Source organism: Lontra canadensis, unplaced genomic scaffold (assembly GCF_010015895.1).
Source record: "Lontra canadensis isolate GAN:19392208 unplaced genomic scaffold, GSC_riverotter_1.0 scaffold4, whole genome shotgun sequence".
In the NCBI taxonomy this organism is placed as follows: domain Eukaryota; kingdom Metazoa; phylum Chordata; class Mammalia; order Carnivora; family Mustelidae; genus Lontra; species Lontra canadensis.
In genome coordinates this window covers 31,666,292-31,686,909 of record NW_022630998.1, presented here as the reverse complement: position 1 = coordinate 31,686,909, position 20,618 = coordinate 31,666,292, and the positions used below count along the sequence as shown (strand labels likewise).

Sequence of the window (20,618 nt, the reverse complement as noted above, 5' to 3'; positions counted from 1 at the left end):
TATCTTGTCCTGCTGTGCACCCCACAGGGAAGATCTGAGAACAAGGATCCTCTGAAGTCCATAGGAGCTCGTTTTGCCAATGAACCCCAAGGGCTGGGGAGCCACAGTTAATAGCATAAAGAGGATTCTTTTTTTGGATAAATTTTTCTCTCAAAATGTTAGTTTCCCAAATATACAGAAAAGCAACTGTACTTTCAAATGAACATGGATAATTTTGTTTCCTTAAAAAAAAAATTAAGTAACATTTAACTAAGTATTATTTTATAGCTCCTTAACGATTAAAGTTATTAATTAGATAATCAACTGTACTTTGGAAACAGGAATGCTAATGCTGATTTAGTTAAAAAAGAAAACCAAATTTATAAAAATGTGGTAATATTTAGCCAAAATCTCTTTGGTGAAGGATTTGTCATTTTATACATAATGAAGAAATTGGTAATTTCAGAATAAAAAATAATCTAACATATATATGGGGGGTATTTAAGGATACACTTAGAAGCTTTCTCATTTCTGTATAACAAACACACTTCCTGTGGCACCTGAGGTGCCCCAAGATGAGCAGTGCATCTCTGATGGATTTGGGGTGCTCACTGTCTCTGCTTGCATGGTCCCATGAATCATCTCTTAATTTACAATTTTGGAAGTGTAGCTAGCTTCAAATCTAATTTCTGACTCAAAATGTGGATTTCAAAATATTCAAAATTTGAAAGTAACACTGCATTAGTATTTAAATACTTCTAAAACAGCTCTTTTATTATTTCTGTTTTCCATGCAATCTGTTCATGGCATGGTGGCTCAGCAGTATAGACTTTTTTGGGGTGGGAGGAAGATATATAAGTACATGAAAGGAGATTAAAGGACACATTTAGCATACAAAACAGCTAGTATCAGGTCTCTGAAATTTATTCTTATCCAGCTCTGTGGGCATATCTGAAAATCTTCAAATGATAGGGCAAATTTGTTTTGTTTTGTTTTTTTAACCTAAAGTTATCTTTGCAAAATGTGAAAGCAGAAGTTTCTCAATGGGGAGTCTTACGGAAGTTGTGCCGTCCATGATTAAGGAGTGACCTGATGAGGATACAGGCCAAAGGCATACTTAATACTGGTGTCTAAGGAACAGCTAAGATAGTGGTTCCAAACACCGGTCCAGAACAGGTTATGAGTGTGGGTGGCAATGAACCGTGTGTATGTTACATTTCGCTGTAGCTGTGTTTGTGTGCAGAGTTTCTAGTAGATTTCATCATCAAGGCAAGAACAAAGGACTTAGATCAGGTCTACACAAAAAGGTTTAGATCAGTCAAAAAGGTGCTCTGATAGCTTAAGCACATAATTAGGGAGTAGGGAGTACAAAAGAATCCAAGTAAAGATCACTTTTAGCTACATTAGGCATTTTAGTTACATTTCTTACTTCAGTTAATGTGTACTGTATTTCCTACCTATACTTTAAGAATTTAGCTTATGAAAGTACTGCTATATTCCACCAATCCCAGCTTCAAGGGATTTTATTATGTTCTCATTTCCCCTTTCTTCTAGCTGGAATGTTTTTCCCTTAACATGACAACACACCTGAATGTTACATACAAGCGTATCCATGTGTGCATACGCATGTGCCTGTGTGCGCACACACACACACGTGGTTTCCTCTGGCAACACATTCAATTCTCTTAGAACCTCTGTTCTCTGATTTTAGCTTGCAAGCATTCTTCCATATCATCTTTTCTTTTTTAATTTACATATCATCTTTTAATTAATTAAATTATTGTTCCTTCCTCCACCCACCCTCAGAAATTATTCCAAACTTTTTCAAACTGCTATTAAACAAGTGCTCATTTACAGAAATTTTGACTGTGCCCATAACTGGAATAAAATAATACTGACACTATCTGAAGCCCCCATGAGGTGGATTTTGAATTGACTTCTCAGAGACTGCCAATAACAAGTTTTACAGAGGGTTATTTTGACTCTGCCAGGCCCCCAAAAGAACGAAATTTCAGTCATGGTTCTCTCAGGGGATACAGTAAGCTAGAATCCAGGTCACACCAGGAAGATGGAAGATGACGGGAGCACAGTTGTCTATTAACTGCCCTGTGATGGGTGTGGGTGGGATACTTAACTGGAACTAAAGTTCTTGAGTCAGAAAGCTTCCGACTGAAAAGAGTTCTTTGATAATTTATTAAGTGTGGTATGATCAGATCTGGCCTTCTCTGATACAGTTTTTTTCCAAATTCAAAAATATAAATGTTAAATATGTTCATGTGAACTGCAAAACTTATTTAGATGACCTCCTTCTAAGAAAATAAACCATATGCTCTTCTCCACCCCCAACTCTAAAACAACTCCAAGGGAAAATATTTTTGTTCCATCGATTAAATGGGGGGCTTCTCAGCTGCAAAAGGGATGAAAAGAATTTCACATTTGGGCTTCTAAATTACAGATGAATTCTGCATTTTTGAGAAATAAACATAGGAGTTTTACTAGATAATCCTCAATTGAGCAAGAAATAATTTTAGAACTCTTCATTTGGAGTTTCGTGCTCCTTTTACCATTGAAACAAGTGCTATCACAATGCAGGTGACAGTGTGAGTTCCCAGCCTTGCCCACAAAACATAGTCTGATCACGAAGAGGAAAATACTTAGCATCTGTATAGTGTTTCAGAGCTCCTAGCATATGTTCATACTTGACTCTCAACAATTTTGTGAAGAAGGCAGGGAATGAACTACAAGCTCTCGTTTAAAGCTAAGGAAACTAAGCCTAAGAGAAATTAAGTACCATGTTGCCCCAGTTTGTAGGTAGTAGAACCAGGTTTTCTGATTCTCCATTCAGTACTTTTCATTACCTTATATAGAAAAAGAATAAAATAGAGTATATTTACAATAAAAAGGTAGAAAAAGAGTAGAAGTAGTACTAGTAAACAACATTAAAAATGGAGTAAGAAAAAAAAAAGAAGAAACACATTTTTAAACATTTAAAAAATGGAGAAGACACTTAAAAAAAATACGTAATACTGGCACTCAATAAAATACAGGTTTAATTGAAGAACTAGGAAGGTGAAGCTGGAGACCTAAGAGGGATTTTGAACAAAACCGTTGAGCGGTAATTGTCACAACTATCTTATGATTCACAAATAAGAATGACTAGAAAAAGAACAGGATGAAAAGGAGTGAAGCCAGGACACAGGAGAAAAGGGAGGGGAGTTTCTTAGGATAGCTGGTCTTGTGTTGGAAAAGGAAGAAGGTGGGGAAAATGGAGGTAGTGTTAATGTGGACAGCATGGAGTAAAAATCTCAAATAATTAGGCTGTGAGTGGAATGAAGTAGGGAGAGAAGGGGTGTACATATGATGCTGCTGATCAGAGGAAAAAAGACCACAGTGTAGTGGAGATGTGAGACACCCCAGTGGTATATCATCCAACAGCCTGGTTGGAGCCCAGGACCAACAAGCCTGGACAGGGGGCAGCACAGAAATGAGCTACGTAGGACCCCATCCGAAGGCAGATACAACTAGTCATTCCTAGTACATCGTTAAATGACATGTTTTGGGGGGGAAATTTTTAAGTTAATTGAAATGTATTTGGACTTTGCTTTGTAAAAGTTTTTCCTTATTGTCTTTGGTCTCCTTAGTTACATTGAGCTTCTTGAGGGCAGAGATCATACCATGTTTCTCCTTGGCTTTTCAGAGCCTGGAGTAATGCCTTGGTGCAATAATGTTTATTGATGCCTAACCACTTGAGGACAGAAATTATGTTTGTATTTAAAGAAGTCTTCTATATCTCCCATGGTGCACAGGATAATACTCAGGACACAAAAGTACACATTGGGTGGTCAATTAATGCTTAAAGAATAAGCAATACATCACCAGGCAAGAGAATGTTATCAGCAGTGGGCACAATGTAATGGAAAAATTTGTCTCCAGAAATAGGAATGGGAAAATGAGCACAGAAGGAATAGCAATAGATCTGATATGAGGACAGATAAGAAGACAGTATTTAATTTGTCATTATGAATCTATTTAAAAAGTTTTAAAGTGCTCTATGAATAAATTACAAAGAACTTTCCCATAGGTGGGAGGGGATGGGCTAAATGGGTGTTAAAGAGGGCACTTGTGATGAGCACTGGGTGTTATATATGTAAGGAATGAATCACTAAATTCTATTCCTGAAACTAATATTACACTATATGTTAACTAACTTGAATTTAAATAAAAACTTAAAAAAAACCCCAAAGTACTTTCCTATATAGTATTTTGTTTAACATCTGTCTAATGTAGAAAGTTGTGGGTAGTGGAATGGAAATTTTAGAAAGATGACGGTAAGCAATCTGGAGGATCCCACCTTCGTGTAAGATACTAGAAATGCTCCTCAAACACAAAATTAGAAATTTTATTGGTGACCACAAAGCACAATTCAGTGAGTATCAATTCTCAGATACCTAAGACAGCATGTACAATCATGGTCATCTGACTTGTCAGGGGGCTTCCCAGAGAGATGGCTCTAATGGAATTGTACAATGAATCTTATTTCGAAAACGGGCCTTTTGCAGGTTTTACCTATTTCTCACAGAAGTAAGCTAGTGCTTATTATAAATATATATCTATTTTAAGAAGAGAAAAAGACCTTGCTGATTGTCCTGAACCATAAATATCCAAAGTGCATGTAGCACTTGTGAGGCCAAGCAGCCAGACAAGGTATATATGATGTCAGAATGCCAGTTCAATTCCCTCTCTCTCCCTCCCTCTCTCTCTTTAGCTTGAATTCTTAATTTAAAAGGTTTTGTAGCCCAATAAATCTTACTGTATTTTCCTTGGCACCAAGAATTTTACATTATTATACATGAATGTAAATTAGAAGTAGGATTAAAAGTGAAGTTACCCTTTAATGAATTTTGGTATTTATTGATATAAAGCAGACTTCTAAGAGAGTCATTCTAATGGTTGTTAATAGTTTTTATCAGCCATTCTAAATGTATTTTTGACCCACAGAGAACTATTTTAAATTCATCATGACCTAAAAAGTATTTAGGTATTCTGAAAAAAATATAAGGCATCTTAGCAGAGTATTAATTTTAAACACTCAAACTATTGGAAGGAGGAAAAACGCAGATACATGCTATTGGAAGGCTCTCTTTCCTACTTGTATTATTATACTTTTCTTCTAATTACTTTCCTATTCTATTCTGGGGAACTAGAATAATGATTGAGAAGATCAGCATTGCCTAATAAAGGCTTGGAAGACAAATGAGATGTATAAATGCAATGCCCTTATATAACAACAAATTCTTCAAATTTACCTCTTCTCATTTTGCTCTAGACTTCTTTACATTTTCAAAAGATTATCTATATTATGTCAATTTGTTTTATATATCATAAAGGTAATTAAATTATTACTTGGGTGTCAACTGATCATGTATATAGTATGTCCTATAAATGAATTTTACCATGTTAAAAAACTCATTTTACCCCTTCCTATTATATACATTAATATTTTTAACTTCTACTTAATTATATGTGGACCTCTACTTTCAAATGCTTGTTCAAGAACAAAATTCCTAAGGCTATTCTAATAATTTTAGTAAGAGTCCCACGTAGAATAAAATGCAAATAAAAAAAGCAACACAGATGATATATAATACTCACCTTGGAAATACTGTCCATATCTCCTGAGCCTGAAATAAAATATGAAAAAAAAATCTTTATTAGGTAATGATTTTGTATATAAATGAAGGATTCCTTTAACATAAATAAAAAGAATACACTCTTTGTATTTTCTAGTATATATATCCTGAATTTTCTAATCTTAAAAAATTCCTTTTCTCTTATATTGCCTGGTAAATAAATATCATCTTATTTGATACATGCAAGGATGAGTTGTACCTCTAGCTCCCCATCATCTTTTTTTATTTTTGTAATGGCAGAATGAGGAAAACTATTGTTATCCTAAATTCCTGAAAATGAAAATATTAGATCACTTCTAAATCCTATTCAATCCAAATTTTTTAAATGTATGTACATATGTGTATGTATATAGAGAACAAGAGAGAGAAATATATTTTCTGAAATGATACTTCTAAATCTGATAAAATATAAAATGGACATCTGCAACAATGTTCTAATAATATTCTGAGCCATATTATATGTCAAATTAAAAATATGACAGCAATCAATATTCATAGCAATCTATCAAAAGTAAGAATGTCTTCAAAACACACTATAATTTTATGTTGATTCATAAAATTTTCATAAAATTTATAAAATTAAAAAAAATTTATTTTTTAAAGATTTTATTTATTTACTTGATAGAGAGATCACAAGTAGGCAGAGAGGCAGGCAGTGGGGGGAGGAAGCAGGCTCCCTGCTGAGCAGAGAGCTCAATGCGGGGCTCCATCCCAGGACCCTGAGATCATGACCCAAGCCAAAGGCAGAGGCTTAACCCACTGAGCCACCCAGGTGCCCCAAAATTTAAAAAAATTTTATGTTGATTCTTGGCAGAAGTGAACAATCAATACTAATTTCTTGCTTAGGAAATGGAATCAGACATTAGATAACAAGGAACAATGATCAGAACTTTGCCACAATATTAGATTTATTTTTAACTATTTTAACAATTTTTTGGCATAAAAATATTGTATTATTTTAATAGGAAAACAGTCACAAAAAAGTGCTTACAAACAGAGATAAATTATTAAATATTGAATGTATATATGTAATTATGTATATAAAAATACGTACAACAATGTTTATTATAAAAGTAATAAGCCACATGCTAAGCCTATGTGAAACTCTTCTGCAAATTCTTTTATCAGGAATAATATAACTGAAAATCTTCTAACTGGATCAAATGTCACCTTTTGTGAATAATTTTCAAATGGAAAGATGGGAAAGTGAATTATATTGCAATAAAGGAAAAAATAAAGTTCTAGAATAAGTGCTGCCCAGTAGAGCTTTGTTTGATGATGGAGATGTCTCTGTGCTGTCCATTAGGTAGCCAGTAGCTTTGTGTGGCTATTGACATTTGATATGTGGTAGTGCAAGTGAAGAAGTAAACTTCATATTTTACTTAATTTTAACTTAAAATTAAATAGTCATACATGGCTAGTGGCTACCATAATTGGAGAGTGCAAACTAAGACTGAAATCTAGGCAAAATAGATATGTATATAAAATAAGTATGGACCTTAAAAGCTCAAAAATCTATCAACGTGTTACAAATAATTTCTTGATTATTGAAGTTACAATCCTTTTCAGAGTATTAGAGGATGGCATTTGGTTGGAGTTGTGAAATCTGTGCATAACCTAAGTTACTTGCAGGCATAGTTACTCCAACCTAAGTAAAAGGTGGTCCTTTTCCAAAAGAAAAAAAATTATCATTAGCTTCTATCCCCATTGTCAACTTTTAGCTTATGATAATGTTACTTAAACATATATAAACATAAATGCGATTGTTTTTTGGTTTTGGTTTTGCATTTCACCTTGAAGCTATTTGGCTTCATTCGGTAGGTAAGAAGGCATCATTACGAAGTCCGTGTCCAACCATTAGTCACAGTACTAGAATCAGCTTTATGACAAATGCAGAGTATGTTCCACTGTTCTCTCTTAAGAGAATCCTTCAGATTATTCAGAATATGATTACCGATTTTATTTTTAAAAGAGATGAGAATTAAAAATATAAAAACAAAGTTAAGAAATTCCTGCAGAGAACCCAAGTTCCTCTGAGACCGTCTCTATACCTTCAGAGACAAACCAGTTGGGAAGATACTGTAGTCCTCCAGGTGAGGGAGGCAGCAGTATCTCCTTTTATCTGCCCAGATATACTGCCCAGAGCAGCAGTATCTCCTTTTATCATAAAACACCCAGACCTTGATAGGTTATAGTAAACACTTATGAATAAGAGCTAGGTGAGAACAATTCTACACTTTTGATTTTCAAATGATCTCCAGTCATCATAACCTATATACTGCCAAATATCCGTCTGAAGTGAAAGTTGCAGCCTTTAAAAATAGATTGTTGTATACGAAAGCACTGTGCAAACTATAATATCCACTATGTAGAATTAAGGTTTTTGTTTTGATTTCTAAACATCAAACTTAATATCCTTACCTAAAGAGCCATTCATGTGATGTGACTCCATTCCTCCTAATCCACCCATGGGACCATCTGACCCGGGGCCCATTGGAAACTATTTAAAAAATGAAGAAAATTACTATGACCACATTGAAAACAACTGTTTATCTCAATGTTACAATATCTAATCTTTAACATGAGAAGATACTTCCACAACTCATTTTCATTTTCAAGTACTTGAGGTTTTTTCCAGCCTTAGAGATTCTCAACTGGACCACTCCACCTCCCTCATACCATCTTCTCCAGGTTCTGGAAATTCAGGCTAATCCTCATTCATATCCCAATTTTTCCTCAGATATCCTCAACTAGAAAGTACATACATTCCAGTGCAAATGAGAAGATAAGTGGTCTTTCCTATGCTGTTGACAGATTTTGCTATTATAAACTAGAGATGATTCTTAAGAAGCTGCTAAAAGTATTGGCTTGTTAATAAGAATAACTCAACATTCTTATGCCAACATTAACATTTTTCTTAGCAGACAAACTATCCTTGTTCAAATGGACATAATAAATAATTTCATCTTGCAGGTTTAATACATTTAGCTCAGTGTATTGAGGGGGCAGCTCAATACAATTAATTCTTGGCAGTCTCAACTATGTCAGTTCAATGACAACCGGACATTCTACAGCAGTTGTACTTAACATTTTTTAAAGTAGTGGGATTATTTTATTTTCAGCTGGAAGCCCAGTACGAAACAGATGAGAGCTGACCTACTGTGGTAGGGCAGGTGAAGAGGCCATGGCCCGCCCACTCAGTCTTTTCCTTATCTCCCTGTAATACTCCTAAGGAAATCTAGACCCCGTGTGAAGACAAGTTACCTATAATTATCTTCCGTTTACAGTTAAAATAACCTATTGAAAAACACTCGCTCTTAAAATTTCCCATGCCAAAAGCATCTCTTCCATGTTGTATGGTACAGAATACTGAATGTGGTGTGTGTGTCTGTGCACAGTTATGTGTGCAGATGGGGCAGTGGTGTTTTGTTAGTCATACAGCCTTTTGGGAGAAAAACAGGTGCCCTCAGCAGACAACATGTAACTGTATATAATCTCTAATCTCTATCTATCTATCTATCTATCTATCTATCTATCCCTGTTGGTTTGGAAATAAGAAGGCTTTCCACCACCAGGATCATACAAACCAAATGCTTGTACATTTTCCCAGGATAATGACTACAATTTTGTTGCCTTCAAGCACACAGATTGATTTTCAGTAAACAACTTAGAATGAATATATATATATATATATATATACCTCAAATGATATCTTAAAGAAATTAACTTTGAACTTACTGTTTTTTTCAGCTTTTGTTAAAAGCATTGTTTAGATCTGGGCTGAGAAACCTGTGCTGGCAAGGCCAAGACCCTCTGAACTTACTTGGTTCAGTCCTTTTATCTGGCCCCTACAGTGTTTTCAAAGACATGAAGACTATCGGTATATACCCTTGAAGCACATAAAACTACAAACCTAGCCCTCAGCAGGCATTTGCTTTTACTACCTCTGGCAGAGATGAATGACATTTGAAAAAGTGACACGTTGAGCTTCTACTTTTCTTGGATCTCTTATCTTTGTATCGAGTTAGAGGACCAGAATGAAACATACTTGGATGATATCAGCTTAGCTGCCCAGAGAAATGTCTTCAGTACCATATGCTCTGGGTTTCTTCTCTCACTCCCTCCATTTCAAATATCAAGTTCTAAGATATGAAATTTGCACTATGAAGAACTTTTCTGTATTTTTGCTGGATTTCTACAATGAACATTTATTTTTGTTATCATATTCAATGTTCATTAAGATCACTGTGGAAACACCTTTTAGAGTATACTCACAGGAAATTGTTTCTTTTTTCCTGAAAACCAATTTATTTGATTATATAAAGAGAAGAGTGATAACTGAAGGCAGTACTCCTTCACAAAAATAATATGCAAGCTGCAAATGCAAACTTACGTAAGTAAATTTAGATTTACTAGCAGCCATGTTTGAAAAGTCAAAAAAAACAGGTTAATTTTAATATATATTTTATTTATCTTATCAAAATGATCAACATGTAGTCAACATAAAAATTTTAATGAAATATTTTACATTATATTTTCATACTAATGCCTCAAAGTCTAGCATGTATTTTATATTTACAACACACTTCAACTGGGACTGGCCATATTTCAAGTATCATAATAATGGATGGATGTGTTGTCTTCACTGCTAGGAAGCTCAGTTATAATAATTATTTCATTCCTGTGTCTTGGTATACTTATGTAAAATTCCTTTTATGTCTTCTAATTTTTATTTCATTTTAGTGACCTTATATTCATATATACATGTATATATCTATTAATTATACCCTGTTATAAATATTTTTTGTTAATATGTAGGTCTTATAGATAAATATTCTTCTTTAAGCTTTTACAGAAAAATCACAACCATATGCTTTATTAAGAACACCAAATTCTTTATGTAGACCTGCTTCATCTTCATATTTAAATTCCAGATTTCAAAAATCTAAAAAAAACAAGCATATCAAATTTCCTAATTTATTTCAAGTTAATCAGGATAAAAGAAATAAACAACCACAATGAAAAAATTAGTGATACTAAAAATGAGGTAAATATAAATGATTATGTATTACCTGTCATTTTCAAATATTATTATTAAGTATGTAAGATTTGAGATAAAACTATGCACCGACATTTTATAATTGATTAGGTGCAGTCTTACATTTAGGTCATATTGATATGAAACCTTTTGTTATATATTTTATGTATTACGTTTTTTTCAACCCAGAACCTAGAAAGGGTTTGATTTTGGGGGGTATCTAATAAGTTCCTGGATAATACAATAGAAAGCTTAAATAGTATCTAGGAAATGGAATGCACTTAAGAGTTTGAGCTTTCAACTACATTCCAAAATTTATTAAAAGTTCGTATTTACATTAGGCCTGTTAGGTCCAGGAGGTACTGCATTCATTAAAGTATACATGTTGTCTCCAGAGTTGGTTGAATCTGAAACAAAACATTATGTAATTAATATCTTTCTTTATAATTTACACCCAAGTCAAAGTAATAATCAAAGATGATCTGTGCACACACACATATTAATAGCTGTAGCACTTGAAATAGTCATTACTAATGTTCAGAAACAAATACTTGTATGTCATTTTCCAACTCACAAATTATCATTCTGTGGTTGTAAATGGGAATAGTTACCTAATATATTAGGAGTAATCACTTGAATAACTCAGGTCGAAAGGAATATTACTTTAAAAATCTAAAAAATTACAGTAAATTTCTTTTAAAAAAACATGAGTACTTTGAGATTTCACTTGCAATTTGTATGTATAAATATAACAACAATATCTTAAAATTCAGATTCAGAAGCTTTTCAATGTTCCTTATTTCCTTAGGCTTCTTATACACCAATTTATAAAACAGTTTATTTATCTACCAGTTATTAATAGCTGGTGGGATATCCTTGCTTAATTCTAAAAGAAAGTAGGACAAGACTATAAAATTGGAATGAAAATTTCTCTTGCTTGAAATAAAAGCCAGCTTCTTCCTGTACAACTTTCAATGAAATTTTTTTTATGCATTTTGTTCTTGATTCATTATAGTAAAAGCAACTATAGTATATATCCATAGAAAAATACATAACATTTTATAATATTTTTTAAAATTTACATTTCATGTCTATTAGCTAATTCTAATTAAGTCTCTGAGTACATATGTTTTTATAACATATTATCTGGAGTGAAAGGCCATATATTTTACATTTAGGAAAAGTTTTCCTATTTTCCCACAATTAATACATTTTTCTTAAATATAATGCATTGGGCCTTTCTATTCTGAAAAAAAATGTGTTTCACAATTTTTGTACTGATTCAAGGCAGAAGATAAAATTAATTTACTTTCTCATGGCAATAAACATAGAGTAAGAAATGGGCAACGAAAAAAAAAAGAAATGAGCAACTAATTTTCCTTTTATTTTGTACTTGCTTAGTAGACATTAAAGGTTTATTATTTTAATGGATACCATGTAGAGAGTAGGTTAGATGTCATTTATCAGTTGTTTGTAAACAGTGATCCACAAATCTAAATATTATTTTTCACATCTAGATTAATATATCATACTGCTGAAAAAGCTGAAATGCTCACCTCAGATCTCTGTTTACACTAAGTAAGGTCCCAACTGACTTTTGTGGCCTTGGCTATTTTTATAGCCTTATGTACATCATACTCCTCTCAACTCAGGCTGCTGGTTCTTTCCTGCATATGATCAACCTCTTAAATCTCTGTATTTTTGTTCTTACTTCCTCCACTGATCTTCTGCTCAGTCTCCATCTACTAAAATTCCACTTACTACTCCAGGCCCACTGCAAATGTTACCACTTACATGAAATTTTGTTTTCTGATACTTCCAAATTAATGAATGCTCCCCCATCATTGAATTCTGCTTTGCATTCTAGTTAATATTTTGTCTTATTCTTCCCTCCTGCTTCCAACAAGATTCTAATAAGTTCATTGACAGAAGGAAAGATCACATTTTATATTGTGTGCCTCAGACAGTAACTATCTGCTGAGATTTAACTAACGGAATACACTTTATCCCATAAAAATGTATTTTTCAGAAAATCTTCGATTGCTTCTTAAACATAGGAAATCTTCAAATGGTTTCTCATCTTTATTAGCCTTACTAATTCTTTTAGACTAATTTTAGTAATTAATTTGGCAAGGAAATGTGTTTTTTACTTTGTATTTTAAATAGGTAGAAAGAAAAAGAAATTTATTATTCTTCATATCAATCAAAAACATAATTTCATCTAAAAAACACAGAGGAATAAGGTTGCATTTTCTAGAAAATATCTAACTTCTTTTTATATACAGAGGAACTTTATAACAAAGTGTATCTTCTGGCATCTATTTTTTTGCAGGGAGGGTACTGGCTTCATATTGGAGGAATGACTGTGAAAAGAATGAGTCCACAGGAGTACGCACAAGGCTAGGAAGACATACTGCTGGCAATTTCTGGCTTGAAAGGATGGAATGTAATCAGATTGCTTATCACCTGCAAAGTTTAACAGTTTCTCCGAAAATTTTCTCTTAGATTGTAGTGAAGTGTTTATTAATCACATGCTACCTTCATAAATTAAACATTTAACTTCACCCTACGAGAATGCAAATGTGGACAAGATGTTCAATTCACATAATTGTATCTTGAATGAATTCTGTTTCAGTTCAATGAAGATGCTCTGAGGACAGAAATCCATGAAATATTTATGATATATTCCAAAGAGTTAGTGAAGCAAAGCAAAATTTTGCGTTAATTATCAAATTGATGCTTTTCAAAATGAAAAAGATTTAAAACTTAAAAATTACTATTTATTGGTATGATTAATGATATTTAATTCTAACCTTCCATATGTCTTAGATTTCAACAAACCAACTAAGAACATATGAATTGAACAGTACAACATAATTAAAATTTTTTCCTAATTACAAAAATTTCCCATCTATTTCATTACCTAAAGTTAACACTGATAAAGCCCTATTTCTTTGTTTTCTACTTTCTACATTTCTGTGTTATATGTGTTTTAAAATAAAATTGGATCATATTACATTGAATCATGAACATTTATTGTCCATTAAATTCTTTGGTTATAATCTTAATGGCTATACCATATTCCATAAAAAATTAATTTATTAACGTCACTAAAATTGGATTAGGTTTGAAGGTTGTATCTATTATTTCACTATTAATTATGACAAGTGAGAACCTCTCCACATAAATCTTGGGTTGTATCACTAATTATTTCTCAGAGAAGGATTATGGAGGCAAGTGGTATGAACTTTTTCATGGTTCTTGATACATGTTGCCAGAGCTGTTCCAGGGAGGGCTGCACCAATGTCAACTCCCACCATTAGAGTCCTCAAGAAACAATGCATTTAATAGCCTATATTAAAGTCTTGAAAAAAAGGATAAAGCTATTTAAAATCATCATGTGAATTGATAAAATATTGAGGTATTTTAGTTTATGAAGATTAAAAGAAAAAAAAATTCCTGTACTACATAGTGAATCTATTAGCTAATAAATCATATGGACGTGTAAGCACATCTACATCTACCTTCGTAAGATAATGGTGGATCTTATTAAATCTAATGGACCCATGTATTTCATGTGTTACTCATGCAGAATTTTTCTAAGTTGTGAGATTTGGATTTTTTTTTTTTCACAGTCTCAAGGAATCTTTTTGTCAGATAAATTATTGGGCAATTCATAGAGATTAACACCATTTTAATCCTGATTTTATCTGTTACCACAACAGGGATTTTCTACATGCTTAAAGTAATTGGACAATGGTTATTTGAGTACCTTGTTTCTTCCTACTTGCTACCTCTAGTCTACTTCTGTTACCATCAATGAGATAATGAATACTACTAACCTTCTGTCATAACAATTTTTATATTTTGTTATTTACTCTATTAATCAAATGCCCGTGTGGCTAATGTGATTACAATACCTGCTGGACTAGGCATGATGGGTGTTCCTGGTGGCCCTCCACCTCCTGGAGGACCCTAAATAATTATACAAAATTTCAGTAAAAATAAGGCATTTCATTAAACAATATAAGGAAAAACAGAAGAAAAGTTAGACTTATCTATAATAATTCAATTTGAAAATCACAAAGGAAATATATTTTCTCCATAATTTATTTTCTTTGAATGCACAATCATTTCAATATTATGCAAAATATAATTTAGCTTAAATACGTTGAGACTGTTTTGACAAGTTTCCAAAAACAATGAGCCTGTAACACTGATTTATTATTCATGACTTAATCACATCAGGTATAATGAGGTTAAGGAGAAGCCATTTATTGGGGCCTTTACAAATCCATACAACAGCATCATTCATGGGTATTTGTGATTTAGTTTATTGTGATTTTCTTATGTTTCATATCAGGGTTTTTTATAGGAAGCTTAAAACTCAAAGATTCTCGTACGTTTAAAAAAACACACTGATGCTATTTCTTTCTCTATTGGTATCAATTATAACACTTCTAAAGTATTGAACCTTCTGCTATCATGTCAATTAGAAATGAGAGGCAATGTTGACTAATACTGTGGGTTACTAATCAATCTGAAATGGAAATTAAGTGATTCTAAGGTTGATTCAGTTATTTCAGGCAACCAAAATGGATAATTCAAGCAAAGGGTTTTAGAATTTTTCAGATGTACCATAATTAATCTGGGTAAATTACTAAGTGGATAAATTTGTACTTCATTCTGAATGTGTAGACACAGCCCACTAATTATTTCAAATGATATATGTATTTGCTATTTAATAAGCAACTTAAATTTCCTTTCAGATAAAAGTCTATAATTTCATAGAATTATATATTAGGCTTATTCTCAAGTGATTTAAGAAAAAAATAGGTTTTACCCACATGTTCTTACTTTCATTTTTGCTTCATAGAGAATGTGAAAAAAGTTGGACCTTCTTAGTTTGTACAGCTTAAGAGGACACTGAGCACTAAGTTCATAGGTTCAAAACAGTGTGTGCTTTTTACTACATTCATAAAACATTAATTCTAAGGGGAGTAAAATGCTCATTAATCTTAAGCCCTCCTTTTTTCCTACCCCAGTTAGCTACCTCCTCCAAAATTTCTTAGGGAAAGGTTTTCTTTTCTTACCATTTTATCTTTTCTCTTCTGATAGGCATGTACTCCTAAATATTATTACAATATATCTTCCAGGGTGGTCTTCAGATGTAGCAAGGATTATAAGGTGATGATGGTTAAAAGGTCATTTGTAAGTTCAAGAACTCAGGTAAAACCTGCTAATTTGACTTTAGTTGTGTATGAATTAGTGGAAAATTCTAACATGTACTAAATAATAAAAAGAAGAAAAACAAGTGTTTTCAATTTCTAAGCATAAAAAAACCCTCAAAAGCCCCTCCCTCTAAATTACTATGCATTATTCTGATTCCCTTTGTGTTAGGGGAGGGGAGTCTAACGTCTTCCTCAACTTTGTGTGTGGTGAGTGGGGTGAAGGAGGGGGTGTAGATTATCCTCCTGGAGAACTGCAAATTCAAGCTTATCATTGTGTAACTGGGGATGGCTTTCTTCATGATTGGACAGACTGTATTTTATTGGTTTACAGAAACATATGCTAAAGTAAAACACAGTACACAGGGCAATTTTGGCCAGATTGATAACTGTTTCACTAATGAACATCAACATATGTAGTGAGGTTGGCAGATGAAAAACTCAATACATATCAGATGTTCCCTTCTTGGCCAATACACAGGGGCTCTTCTTAACATCTGGACAACTATTTCATTGCCCAAATAAAACATAACATCAAATCTTATGAGCAAACAATCCTAAATGTACTTACTACGTAATTCCCAGGAGATGCTGAAGAGTATGGTATCTGGAACATGAATAGGACAAAGAAATAAATATTTTGATTCATGTGACAGTATGGAGACTTACCTAAAATAAATCTATTTTCTGGCTTTTATAAAGTTGTAAAAAGTATCACAAAGGATGGCAAAGAATAAAGGCATGTGCATCTATCTGAGTGCCAGAAAAACGAATAAATGCAACATTATCTTGAATTTATAAAAAAGAGGGGATATAGGTCAAGAGGAATTTAGACAGAATTATAGCCTCAACTTATATTCATTTCAGAGCAGTTGTACTCACTGCTTGATGCTAATGACACTTATTCTGTAATTAGAAAAATATATATTTGTGCAGCTAAAAACCAGAAACCAGAGTTTTCAAATTAATAGCTTTTACAGATAGAACTCCTAATTCATGTGCATTCTGGGATGCATTATTATTATTTTTTAAGATAGGTTTTAGGCTACTACATTCATGTGGTATGGGTCAATACTTGGTTTGCAGGCTTCACATTTTCCCCTTTTCTTTTCTAATTAGCTACTAGAAAATACTGTAATAAATGTATACGATTTCATTAATGTAAGTCTCCAAAAACTACTAATTTGGGGGGATCAGTTATGGGCAATAAATTCTTTCCTTCAAATCAAGCTCTTAACCAAACCCTTTTTTAGAAATTAGAGTATTAATACAACATTGTTAACATTATTTAAGAAATGAAAATTAGAAAACAGGTACTTAAAACTAGGCCCTTGAGTATAGATTATTAATAAAGAGAGCTAAGTCCAAATATTTTCTTTTTTTTTTCACAGAAGCTCACTAGCTCACTTGCATGAAGATTCTGCACATCCAGAGCAGATATTTTTACCTTATTCTGGAAAAAGCCAACAAACTACTACCTTCTTTGAGGCAGACAGCCAGAACTGGACCATTAGAATAGTGAAAAGATGATAGTGTCTTTACCCTAAACCCTTCCTCTATCTCAAAACTTTCCCTATAATTAAACATAAAGATAATATGAAACTTGAAAGTAAGAAGAAGGAAGTATGACAAAGTTATGATTTTTCTTTAGTGGATAATTAATTCAAGGGGAAAATATTTAATATTAAATTATTTGAAAATTCTCTCCTTGTTTGGTGTCCATGCTTTGCCTTAAGCATGGACTACATGCCTCTGAAGTCCTTGCTTGGTCTGCCCTTGGGTAATTCAGCCCTGCAGATGGTCATGACCAGCCTGCCCAGCATCACTAATGATGAGGATTACATCCACTAGGAGTTCTGAGATCTTGATGGCCAGTACACACTTAACTAAACTTAGTAGCTGAATACAACTTTGCTCTCCCAGGACCCTTTTGGTTCATGATCTACCATCCATCTTCTGTTTCTTATTTTATTTTATTTTTTTAAAGATTTTTTATTCATTTATTATCAGAGAGAGAGAGAGATCACAAGTAGGCGGAGAGGCAGTCAGAGAGAGAGAGGAGGAAGCAGGCTCCCTGCTGAGCAGAGAGCCCGATGTGGGGCTCGATCCCAGGACCCTGGGATCATGACCTGAGCCGAGGGAGAGGCTTTAATCCACTGAGCCACCCAGGCGCCCCTTCTGTTTCTTATTTTAAACATGTACATTTGCTCCCTCCAAATCACCACCTTATCTGTTGGCTCCAATTTTCATCTCCTTATAACCTTAGCAACTGGCCCATGTTCTTCTACCTCTCTCTAGTGCCTACCATCATTCTTCACCAACTTTCAAAATATGATCTAACTAACCACGCTTTAAATCTTCGGAATTTAGGGGTGCCAGTGTGGTTCAGTTGGTTAAGTGTCTGACTCTTGATCTCAGCTCAAGTCTTGATCTCAGGGTCATGAGTTTAAGCCCTGCGTGAGTTCAAATCCTGAGTTCAAATAGATCTTTGGAATATACACCTCACTGCCTTCCTTCACTTTACAATATACTTCCCTCTCCTCCATTTGTGAGTAAGACCACATCCTACAACTATTTACAGAGAACTAAACAACTCCCTTGCCTGACACTTTCTTATTCCTCATGTCACTCACAAATATTATTCTATATTCTAACCAGAATATTCTTCCCTTACAATTCCTCCATGTTTAAGTCCATTATTTCCCTACTAAATTGACTCTCCCCCTCTCCCACACCATTGTCAGCTTTTTGTTTCTCTAGTATTTTTAATTAATTATCCTAATGTAGAACATTGTGTTTTTTAAAAAATATTTTATTTATTTATTTGAGAGAAAGAGAGTGCAAGAATGATCATGAGGACAGATGATGGGGGGCAGAGAGAGAAGCAGATTCTCCTCTGCCCAGGGAGTCAGGGGACACGGAGTTTGATTGCAGGACCCTGCGTTCATGACTGAGCTGAGGGTAGCCCCTTAACTGACTGAGCCACCCAAGTGCTCCAAGCCTAATTTAATTTCCATCTCTTTGATTACCCCCTAGCCACATTTTTCTGTTTCACAGTAGGGATTTCCTGGAAAGAGACACAAAACAAAGGACAAGGTCCAAAATATAATCATGTTCTCCAATGTCAACCTACTCTTTACTATTATCTGGAAGCATTTTGGCTTGGCCTTCATGGAAGCCCTGAGCATTCTAGTGGTGTGCCAGTAAACCCAATAAACTCAGGGAAGGAAAAGGTCCCAATTTGTAGCATTGGCCAATTTATATGGTGTGAATATTCCCACATGAAGATTTAGAGCTACCAATGATTTAACAATTAGCTCAAAGAATTCTTGAATAATTAACAACTGACTTTCCTGAGCTGGGCTTCATGATGATTATAAAATCCTGATTTGGTAGTCAGTCGGCCCTTTTTCATATATTAAAGCTATCAAATTCTTGCTATACTTTAACCTTTAATTCAACACTCTTATTAATAGATTGGAATTTTATCCATTTATCCAGGTAGAAAAAAAGATAATCTTTCCGCTTGTTTCCAGAGCTAGCCGTTCCCAACTACCTCATTCTCCTAAGTCCTTGCTCCTTTTCTGGTTTTTAATTTCTCCCTCTTCATGATTCTTTTACGCACAGTTAAAAACAATAAAACATTTAAAAATACTTAAATTTTTACCTCATCTAGTCCAATTTCTTTCCATGTGTCCTGTCAAGCTCTTGGCTTATACTCACTGTTTCTACTTCATATTCTTTGGTGCCCTCATTAAAAGAAAAAGAACATTTGGGATCCTACCCCTAGTAGCACTTCACTGAACCTCTACTCTTGAAAGTTACCAGTAGCACCTGACAGCCTAGTGTGAGAGACATAAAATATAACAATATAGGTAGAAGTATGTGGGCACAGAAGATATTTGAGCTGGGTAGCTGACTTACAGAGAGTAAATGACCACCAGTAAGATAAAGAGAAGGATCAGCATTAAAGAGAGAGAGAGAGAGAGAGAAGGGAAGGAAGGAAGAGAGGGAGAAAGAAAGAAAAGAAATATGAGAGTATATAGTTTATTAGGGAAATGGTATATAATCTCAGTGTGGTATTTATAAGAAATTGAAATAAATGATAAGCATATACGGTCAGACTGTGACTGAATTTATGCTGTAGGAAATAGGGAGTCACCAGTTTGAGAGAGACATGTTCAAATTTATATTTTAGTAAGATAACTCTAGTTCATCATGGAATATGAATACAAGTTAGGAGTCTATTGCAAAAGGTCTAGGCAAGAGATTTCAGTGTTGTAGGCAGTGCTGATTAAGATAAGCAGGAGTAAGAAAATTTGAAAGACTTTTCACAAATGTACTTGGCAGGTCATGGTGACAAACTAGGTGTGGTGGACAAGGGAAGGCAGAAGTTAAGGCAATTCCTAGCTTTCCAACTTGGTGAGTGGGTGAGTGATAGTGCTACTAATTTATATGTAAGGAATTCAGGAACAGGAGGAAGTCTGGGGAAATATCCAACACGTTGAATTTGAAGGCACTAATAGAAGTTGATCAACAGATATTTAGAAATCTGCATCAAGAATTTAGTAGAGATTAGGACTAGAGATAAAACTTCAACTGAATACATTTCCATGTTGTGCTGGGCACCACACTTGATCTAGTATTTTATTAGATTGAGTAGAAGATTTAACATTCCAAAAC

General features: G+C 33.8%; 1 protein-coding gene across 4 annotated transcripts in view; it reads right to left on the bottom strand.

The window, feature by feature from the left end:
- SSBP2 (single stranded DNA binding protein 2) overlaps positions 1-20,618 on the bottom strand; it is a 294,982-nt gene that overhangs the window by 9,429 nt on the left and 264,935 nt on the right. For all 4 annotated transcript variants that reach the window (XM_032847376.1, XM_032847387.1, XM_032847369.1 and 1 more), the window contains 5 exons: positions 16,507-16,542; positions 14,628-14,682; positions 11,044-11,114; positions 8,091-8,169; positions 5,632-5,660 (listed from right to left, as the gene is read on the bottom strand). In XM_032847376.1, coding sequence (XP_032703267.1) covers positions 5,632-5,660; positions 8,091-8,169; positions 11,044-11,114; positions 14,628-14,682; positions 16,507-16,542 — 270 coding nt within the window. The remainder of the gene's footprint in view (positions 1-5,631; positions 5,661-8,090; positions 8,170-11,043; positions 11,115-14,627; positions 14,683-16,506; positions 16,543-20,618) is intronic.